General features: G+C 36.8%; 2 protein-coding genes across 3 annotated transcripts; one reads left to right on the top strand and one right to left on the bottom strand.

Moving 5' to 3' along the window:
- Positions 1 to 412: 412 nt before the first annotated feature.
- Positions 413 to 3,472, bottom strand: LOC143214969 (HEAT repeat-containing protein 3). Its single transcript, XM_076436611.1, has 7 exons — positions 2,970 to 3,472; positions 2,584 to 2,844; positions 1,569 to 2,509; positions 1,196 to 1,481; positions 953 to 1,126; positions 787 to 881; positions 413 to 548 (listed from the first exon to the last, which is right to left on the bottom strand). Exons 1-7 carry the CDS (start codon positions 3,111 to 3,113, stop codon positions 503 to 505), a joined length of 1,947 nt encoding a protein of 648 aa, XP_076292726.1. The 5' UTR covers positions 3,114 to 3,472; the 3' UTR covers positions 413 to 502.
- A 365-nt stretch (positions 3,473 to 3,837) lies between these two features.
- Positions 3,838 to 10,055, top strand: Aub (aubergine). 2 transcript variants are annotated; one of them, XM_076436601.1, is made up of 11 exons: positions 3,838 to 4,218; positions 5,199 to 5,451; positions 6,115 to 6,147; positions 6,552 to 6,642; positions 6,706 to 6,822; positions 6,908 to 7,116; positions 7,189 to 7,374; positions 7,462 to 7,632; positions 7,697 to 7,976; positions 8,050 to 8,408; positions 8,488 to 10,055. In XM_076436601.1, the coding sequence occupies exons 2-11, from the start codon at positions 5,215 to 5,217 to the stop codon at positions 9,532 to 9,534; spliced, it is 2,730 nt and encodes a 909-aa protein (XP_076292716.1). In that variant the 5' UTR covers positions 3,838 to 4,218; positions 5,199 to 5,214; the 3' UTR covers positions 9,535 to 10,055. The 2 variants fall into 2 exon arrangements, with proteins under 2 accessions (XP_076292716.1, XP_076292717.1); XM_076436602.1 differs by lacking the exon at positions 6,115 to 6,147 and having other exon boundaries at positions 3,839 to 4,218.
- The last annotated feature ends 220 nt before the right edge of the window (positions 10,056 to 10,275 follow it).

Here is a 10,275-nt window from a genome sequence, read left to right as displayed (position 1 = left end):
TGCTCCAGCTAAACCAATATTCCTAAACGAAGATTCTCACGACAGACTGTATAGTGTATACAGAACATTGTGCAATTGTTTCGGCTTTGAAAATTGAATGGAAAGGCGACGTCTCCGTTGATCTTAGTCGAAATACTGTTTAAAGACTGTCTAGAGTCTAGACCACTGTGTACATGTGCCTTTATTTAAGCTTACAGATCCCCGATTAACCCGTTGAAGCATCCTCCTCGACTCGCGTTCTCTCCGGTCTTGAGATACTCTCTTCTTTGCAAGGGTGAATGATTTTCAATAAAAATTAAAACACCGTGAGGCATGCAGTGCGATACTTCAAAGGGTTAACGAGTGTAATATGTATGCGTATTATGTACTTGGAGCCTTAATACAACGATGAAACGATCGTTTTCGTCGACTTCGGGCATAGATTATTATATGATTGTGCACGTCCTCCCATTTACTTAGTTTTTCGTTATTTATTGTTATAGAATAAAGCCGGAAAATTCGATTATGTTTGTGCTCTGTCAGTAGCTGGGTGCATATTCGAGAGTTTCCTGCGAACGAAGAGAGAAGAAAAAGCTATTAATCCCAAATTACGTTTATTTGTAATATTTACAAAATTTATTCTCAAAATATTACTACTATATACTTTAATAGCAATTAAAATGTAAATATCATTACAGTCTAACAATGTACGCTAGTACATTTCTCGACAGAATATAGATAGTAATTAAAACACGAAGCGAAGTAAGTTCCAATTAATGGTGCATATTTCTTCAAATATTTTTCAACCTTTTTTCCTTGTATCTGATAAATCTCGTGATGTTCGCATTTACTGTAGACACTATTGCTACGTTGTCCCCTAGAGTCTTCTTCTGTTGTCGCATCTGTTTGCAAAGTAGTATCAAATATATGGTATCGATGATTTCTTTGAATACACATTTTTAAAATACTATACCTTATTTTTAAAGGCCGGTACTAGAGCGTGCAACTTTCCTACTATGTCAATTTCGTTTGCCAATTGGTCAGTTTCATCTTCCGCGTATATATCCATTATAGCATCCAAAGATTCTGCCATCACCCAAGCCTTGGATTCCGTTGTGCAAATGTTCAACAAAAAGTCTGTTACTTGCTGGAATAACATGTTTTTGAAGAAAAGTTCATGGTCACATTTTAGTATGAATTTCAGTACGAATCTTACTTTGACTAATACGCGAGATTCGGGAGTCGTCTCTTTGCTGACCAAAATCAACGCAAAGTTTCCCAATATTCGTATCAGATTTGTTCGAACATTAGCGTTTGTGCATTGACGTTCCCCATTTAACATTGGCTGCAAATCGTCTAAAGTTAACTGGTTGAAGAAGTTTGCTTTCACTTTGGACAATCTTTGAAGAATCGACCTCATAGCTGCGGTAGCAGATTCCAACAGCTCGGTGTCACTTGGATTTGCATCTTTGAATACAACTGTTCCAATGTTAAGCCACATTCTAAAAAGAGATGCAGAAATATCCTGGATCAATCGATCGTTTTCACCCAGATTGTACTCCTAGATAAATACTAAAATAATATTTCACCTGTACATATCTTCCAAACCGCCGAGTGCATCGATCTCTAGGATCGATACTAAATTATTTAAACACAGGTACGCTCGACATCTCAAAGTATGCATTTGGTATAATACAGCTTTTCCCTCAACATTCTGTTCCAATATTTCGACCGTGTCTTTATCCACTGCTACGGTTTTCTCCCGAACTTTCTTAACAATATCGCAACTGTTGAATGCCTCGATTATTTCTAGAGGCAGGGATACATTCATTTTACATAATTTATCATCCATACAGACATCATCTACGCCCTCGATTTCGCAGTCCGAATTTTCCAGATCAGAATCATTTTCATTTTCTAGATCATCCGAACATAAATTAGCTAAAATTTCTAATGCTTGCTGTTGTGCGCCAAACAACTTCCTACATTCCTGTACAGTCTTTTTATGGCTGCTCGAGAAAGCGTTCTTTTCATGAGGTAAAATCGATGTTAACTTGGACAACAGTTGTTCACAATTAATAGAAAGCGTTTCAGAAAGGACAGCTATTGCTTTCAAAACTATACTCATAGAACTACTACCCATGTAGTTGGACATGTTAATTAACAGTCCCGTTACAGCAATTTTAAGGCAAATTACTTCAGAGGAATTTGCATTGCTCGATTCCAAGCATAACAGTTGTAGAAGCGTATCTTCGCAATCTTGCAGCTTTTGAATAGCAGCAGAATTGTCTTCTGACAAAGACAGTAAACACTGCATAGTGACTGTAGCAATATCCATACCATAAATAGCAGTATCGAAGAATTTTGTTAAAATGGACACAAGATCCTCCTCGTTGGAATACTTTACCGCAAGTTCGTTATTTTCACATAGTGTCCATAATAATGTAACAGCTTGAATAAATGCTTCTTTCTCATCGTTTCTTCTGCTTTTATCACTCTGATTTAATGTCGGCTGCCAGTCCACGTAATGCTGCAAGTAGAAATCAATCGTAATTAATTGTAGCAACAATACAATTTCAATTTTCGTGTAGAAGAGGCTTTTACTTGTTTCAGTAAACTACAAAGCGGGGTCATGATGTCGTCTTTCAGCAAGCTTTTATGTGCATCAGCTTTTCCGTTATCCGCAATGTACCTTAAAGCACTAGCACTCCCTGCTCTTACAAGTACATTGCTATCAACGAGCAGCGGTCCTACCATTTTAGCAATTCCATCCTGTGCCATTTGTATGGCTAATCCTGAATCACAGGACATTGATTCCAATGTCTGTAATCCTGATAGTTTCTCTTCAACATTAACAGATTGTATCTATAACAGTTACAATATAATCATTTCGCTGTTCAATATTTAAAGCAAGGAATAGAAATTAAAACAATAAGGAACAAAAATGAATTAGGGTTAGAAAATGTGATATTTTGAAATGCAAAGCTTACTTCGTCGTATACTCTTTGAAGAGCAGTTTCCCGATCTTCATCAATAACATTCGCGGCTTCCTCCTCCTGAAAATCTTTAACGGACGAAAGTCCTGTAGGATTTTTCTTGTGAGGTTTTCTTCTCTCTCTTCTTTGTTTTCCCATTTTCAGAGGTTAGGTCCTTAGATCCCGATCCACGTGTTATCTCTGTCTTTATCTTCTCTTTCTTCGATCATCTTTTGTCTTTTTTTCGTGCAGAAAAAATTGTTTTGTGTAGAAACAACGTCTACGATATTTTGATACGCAGTTATCGATACGAGGGCTTTGAATTTATTTCTACTAATTCAATCATTTTCTGGGTAAAATATTACAATTTTTTACGAGCATTCAAACATTAGATTTATCGATGGCCGACATATCGAACAGCACATGTTCGTACTAAAATTTTTGTATTTATAATGAATACGAAGATTTAGGAACAAGTTCTTCCATGTTTTATGAAATCAGAAAAATAAGAACTTTTCAATTTCCCGGTTCCACCAGAAGATGCCACCTCTGTTCGATTTTTTAATATTTATTTATTACACAATTCTGACAGAGATTTCTCGTATGATATCGTTACACGAAAGTTCGATAAATAATTTAGTACGTTCAAGATATTTGATTATTGTATAAAATTATGTTCTTAATAAATTTCAGACTTTTCTGCACGATCGTCATGATTTGTGCATTCGAAATACGCGCCAACTTTCTAGCTGCGCCAAAGAGCTGTGCGCCATCGTCTTGTGCGCCATAGAGCCACCCCCGTTCGAAGTCAACATTGCAAGAAATTACCCATAATGCAACCGGTGTTTTTACTGCGCATACGCAGTAACACTTCGCACCCACCCCCGTACCTATTTACACAGTGGAATATTATAAAATTTTCTAATTTCAACCGTATTTTTCATGAAATTTCTGTATTTCGTTCTTCTTTTCACCTTTATTCAGATTCTTTCAGTTGTGCGCGTATCACTGTCTATTTTAACAGTGAAAAAGATTGTAATTTGAGAATATATGAATACGGCACTGTGAAAATTCATGCTTTATGGTTCGTGTTTCCAACGACGCACACCAGTTGATTTCCATCTTCAAAGCATCAGCATCTGATCAGTAGCAGGCAAAGCACAAGAGAATTGGTCCTCGCCACTTTATAACCGTCGTTTTATCGTGGAGGAGTCCAAAGGAATTGTACCGTTGACTTTTTTCATTCTACAGCGTGACCGACATTGTAAGAACTTTTCAAAATTCTACATTACATTATTATTTTTACATCTTGTTATTATCTATACGAAAATTGCTTTACAAAAAGATTGCTTTCTTAAATTATTTTACAGACAAAATCATTGCATTACGTGTTTATTTAGTACCTGATTCTTTACACAAATCGTTTGTTCGACTATTTTTCTTTCGTCTCCAGGATATAAACACATTTTTCTTATTGATGCACGCGCAGGTGCTTACCTTACACTTATGATTTAATTATGAAAGAAAACATAAACAATTTTTTATTCATACAATCTTCTCTACAAATTTGATACAAACATAGTACTCTGCAACAAAGGTATTGCATAACGTGGCCTACTTTGTTACATTTTCATTTAGCACGTGTTTTTCTATTTCTTTTAGTAACACGTTTATTAAGTCTTGATTTATCAATAAGAAATTATTTGTTGATGCAACAATATTTCGTACAGTCGTGACCAACAAACACGTGTTTATACTTTCATTTGTCTCTGTATAACCTTGGAACCGGCGATAGTGTGTTCTTGTTTTTCATCGTAAACACGCACGTGCGGTTGGTAGTGTACGTATACAAACAAAGTTTTACATCATACTTCGTAAAAATAACAAGAATGTATCTATCCAAATATTTAGTCACTTATTTTAATACATACATTCCCACAAAGCAATAAATTTGTTGAATAATTTCTCGTGCGTGCATCTTTACAATCTTAATAATCGTAAATTAAAAATATTAGAAAACCCGGTGTTAAAGATAAAGTAAAAGAGTGAAGAAGGTCTACGGGGCACTAGAAATTATTATTTTACATTACTTTATAAAAATAACGAGAATGTATCTATCCAATCTAAATTTGTCGAATAATATCTCGTGGATGTATCTTTGCAATCTCAATAATCATAAATTAAAAATATTGGGAAACCAGTGTTAAAGATAAAGTAAAAGCAAAGAATTTTTTATCATTTTAGGGGGATCCAATAAGCCATGTCTGACCGTGGTCGAGGTAAGCCAATGGGGCGTGCTCGTGGTGACCGTAGGCAAACTCAGGAAGGCAGTTCGCAACATCAGACACCTGGTCCTTACCAGCAGGGATCTGCTGGTCGACAGGATGCCCCACCCGGTGGTTCCCAACAGCCCTCAACAAGTGCTTGGGGTCGGAGACCAGGACCTAGTACACAACCTCCAGCGCAAACACCCTACTCGAGAACGCAACCAACTCAGGTACCTTAAAGAAGACTATTCACAGGAGACTATTTACAAATTCACTCTGCTTGTTATCTGAAATATAATTTTATTATTCTCTGGTGCGTCAATGATGTCTCTACTTCTCTAAATTTCTAAATTTTATCTATTATTCTTTCTTTTTATTATTTTCTGGTACGTCAATGATGTCTCTACTTCTCTAAATTTCTAAATTTTATTTATTATTCTTTCTTTTTATTATTTTCTGGTGCGTCAATGATGTCTCTACTCCTCTAAATTTCTAAATATTGCTTGTTTTTAGTTCTTGTTACTTTTTACTTTTCATGCATCGTTCGACCACAAAAAGAAGACGAGTATAAGATTTCTACCTGGTACCCTTACTTTGCTTTACAATAAATATAATACAATAGATAGTGCACCTTCTTTTTCGTGGACAAACGATACATTCTACTACTCTCATAAATCCATACAGCATGCATGCTTTTCTTTAAAAAAATGATAAATAAGGTGTTATAATGATTCTAAATAAATTAACTTTGTTGTTCTGCTTGTCTTTATGAAGATGGAGTATGGGTTGGTTTTTTTATCCACTCTGCTTCTTGAAAATAATTACTAGGTGATAAGTTGGGTGCTGTGTCATTAATTCATGTTCTTCCTTTTTTTCATGTTTTTTTTACTTAGAGTAAAGTATATCCTGCACTAAAAGGAGTGAAGGTTAGTATTTGAATTATTGTTTTGGTAGTACTTTTTGAATCTCCAGTTATGTTTTTTTAGCGTTTTCTGGTAATTATAAATAAAGTTGAAAATTTACTTGACAATTCATTTTTTGTAATATAGTAAGTCCTCGTTTTACGCGGTTATTAGTTGCAGCGCTTTTCGCGTAAGTCGAATAGTGCCCTGAGCGCCAATGCTAAAATTAAAATAAATCAGCTATGTTCGTGGAAAAATTTATCACTCATAAATAGCTGAATGCCTACGCTGTACACTTTTTTTTTAAAAAAAATTGGAATTGTTATTTTGATTCGCTTCTAAGAATCCCCTTAAGTCGAGGATTTGCTGTACTCGCAGAATATTGCTGTCTACAACGAAATTTGACGATTATTTATTTTTTAATACAGCAGAGTACTGGACGTGCAATAGAGCGTATGGGTCCTAGAGGCGATAGAGGGGCTGGCTATGTATCGGAAACTGGACCTGAGAAAATGGAAGGTAAGCTGAAAAATCGGTCGAATAATTTGTAAGAACAATAATTTTATATTGCTGCGTTTGCAGTTGAAAGAGCAGGCGGAAGTGGCGATGCAGCATCGCTGGGAAGAGGAGCACTGCGTGGAGGCAGAGTGATAACAGCTGAAATTCACACAAGGCCGCCAAGTTTAGTGACGAAAAAAGGTTAGCATATATCCGTTTGAGTGGATGTTGCCTTTGTATTCAACAAATGTTACAAATTAATTACGAAAAATATTGCTACTTGTAGGAACGACTGGCCAGGCTGTAAACCTGCAAGCGAATTACTTTAAATTGCTGGCCACAACTGACTGGTGTCTCTATCAGTATAGAGTTGACTTTGCACCAGAAGAAGATCGCACAATCGTGCGTAAAGGTCTTCTTAGACTGCATAAAGAAACTGTCGGAGCATACGTTTTCGATGGAACTGTGCTTTATACAAGCCGACGATTGCCCGACGTAAGAGTTTACACTAAGAAGCTCATTATATAGTCTTTTAACACCAAAATTACGAATACTTTCTAATTACAGACCATGGAACTATGGTCTGAGCGAAAATCGGACGAGACAAAAATCCAAATTACTATACGTCTTGTCGGAGACATGGTCAAAGGAGATCAACACTATATCCAATTCTTCAACATAATCATGCGGAAATGTTTGGGTCTTTTGAACCTCCAACTAGTTGGACGCGATTACTTCGACGCCCGTAGCAAGGCAAGCAAAATCTGAACGTAACTCTAATATTCATTCGTCGATATATGAAACAATTTTATAATCGATGTACATGTAATCACGATATAGGTAGAAATCCGTGATTATCGATTGGAACTCTGGCCAGGTTACACGACCTCCATAAGGCAACACGAGGATCATATACTTATGTGTGCTGAGATAACCCATAAAGTGATGCGTCAACAAACGCTTCTAGATATTCTAAATGAATGTTACCAGGAGAATAGTAGAGAGTATAAGGTAAACGTCAATCGTAAATAATGTCTATGGTCTTGTGCTAATATAAGATCGCTTTAATTTTTAGAAACTGTTCCAAGAACGAGTAATAGGTCTAGTTGTTCTTACGGATTACAACAATAACACGTATCGTGTAACCGATATAGATTTCGATACTAACCCCAGTTCAACGTTCCAATTACGAAACGGGGAAAGTATATCGTACAGAGATTATTATAAAAATAAATATCAAATCAAAATACATAACGATTCGCAGCCGATGTTGGTTTCGAGAGTGAAACCAAGAGAGCGGCGTGCAGGTCAAACCGAACTAGTGTATTTAGTTCCTGAATTATGCCGTGCAACAGGTCTGTGTTCTACTCGGAACTTCTGGCTCAGGATTACTGTTGTATTCCATAACGAAATAATACTTGGTTGCAGGTCTGACCGACTCGATGAGAGAGAATTTCCAATTAATGCGAGCGTTGTCGGAGCATACTCGTGTAGCTCCGAAATCTCGTATAGACAAATTGATGGTGTTCAATCGAAGACTTCGGTCTGAAAACGCGATAGTGCAAGAGCTTAATGACTGGAATTTAAAACTCGATCAACAACTTGTGCAAATACCATCGCGTATATTACCACAGGAAGCGATAGTGCTCGCCGGTGGTAGCAGGAAAGTTTCTTCCGGACAATTTGCAGATTGGACCCGTGAGCTGCACAGCAAGAGCATGTTCAATCCGGTCCAATTAAATAATTGGGTTGTAATCTGCGTTAACCGCATGAGACGCGATGTCGAGGTAAGACGTTGTGAGATTTTTACGAAGCAGCTACATTGTTAATCCGCAACGGAAACTTATTAACCGATTTTCTGTGCAGAGATTTATAAGCATCTTACAAGAAGTTGCCCAAGGGATGGGCTGTAGATTTGCTCCCCCTAGAATCTGGGACATCAACGACGATAGATCGAACACTTATTCGGACGTCTTGGAAAGGATAATGAGCAGCTCTAATCCAGAGCTGGTCTATTGTGTAGTTTCGAATAACAGAGCGGATCGATACAGCGCGATCAAGAAGAAATGTATAATCGACAGGCCAGTCCCGTCGCAAGTTTTCCTGGCAAAGAATCTTAACAAAAATGCCAGGTCGATCGCTACGAAGGTGGCTATTCAGTTGGCGTGTAAATTGGGCGGTTCACCATGGAGCGTCGAATTGCCACCGATTAAATTAATGGTTGTCGGTTTCGACGTGTGTCACGATCCGACTGATAAGAGTCGCGACTACGGTGCTATGGTCGCGTCGTTAGATACAAGTTTGACGAGATACTTCAGCGCTGTAAGCGCGCATACCTCCGGCGAAGAACTGTCGAATGAGTTCTCTGTTAGCTTGGCCAAAGCTCTGCATTGTTACAGGAATTTGAACAAGTGTTTGCCGTCGCATATTGTAATATATCGCGACGGTGTGGGAGAGGGTCAGGTTTCTCACGTGTTCGACCACGAAGTCGAACAGATAAAAGCGAAATTGAAAGGTATTTATGGCGAGGCTCCGGTAAAAATGGCGTTTATCATTGTCACGAAACGTATAAATACCCGATTCTTCTATAATGGGAATAATCCTCCTCCGGGTACAGTAGTTGATGACGTTGTGACGAACCCAATGAGATACGATTTCTTTATTATATCTCAAAGCGTACGACAAGGTACAGTGTCTCCTTGCGCGTACAACGTTATCGCGGACACGACAGGCTGGAGAGCAGACCAGCTTCAAAGGATCACATATAAGTTAACACATATGTATTATAATTGGAGCGGTACGGTCAAGGTACCTGCGCCTTGTCAGTACGCTCACAAACTGGCATTTTTGGTGTCACAGTTCATACGTCGTCCTCCGAGTACTCAAATGCAGGATCTTCTGTATTATTTATAGTTTTCCTACCAACGTCATAGTTTTCTCTTTCGTTGTACGACTGACTGATCAGTACAACTGAGGGACAGTATTAAGAAATTGATCTGTTTTTGAATAGATAAAATATAATAATTTTACGAGAAGTTATCGATATGCATAAAATAAATATAGAAGTATATATGTTTTATTTTTATATGACAGGTATCTTTAAGTTTTTTTCTTTTCTCGAAAAGTGGAATATATGCATATCAAGTTGCCTACGTAATCTTACGTAAGTCAAACGGCAAAGTTATACCAAATGCAAAATATATGCTCAATTATTATTTCGGATTTGAGCATATAAAGACATCGTTTGATTTTTATTTGATTTCAGCTATGTATGTCTAATGTTCCAATCATTTTAAAAATATTATAAGTACACAAAGAAATACTAAGTTACCGTATTAAATACAATCGTGTATCGCATAGTTTTTATATCGACATTGTAATGTTGTATTTTGTAAGAATTATGAAATAAAATATCTTAAAATGTTTTATAAAAACGTAGGAAATTTAGACTTATTTTATAAGACTGATTACCTTACTTAGTTTGAACATGCCTTAAGTATCAATTTTTTGTATGCTTCTAAATTTTTTTATGGCATCTGAAAATTTTCCGAAATTCTGGAATGTTAAACTCTATAGAATTTTGTACGATTTTTACTTATATCGGCATATATTCCAGATCTACATACAGTGACTCCCACTAATATTCGGACACTC

Source organism: Lasioglossum baleicum, chromosome 13, assembly GCF_051020765.1.
Source record: "Lasioglossum baleicum chromosome 13, iyLasBale1, whole genome shotgun sequence".
Lineage (NCBI taxonomy): Eukaryota > Metazoa > Arthropoda > Insecta > Hymenoptera > Halictidae > Lasioglossum > Lasioglossum baleicum.
This window is presented reverse-complemented; position numbering and strand designations above follow the sequence as displayed.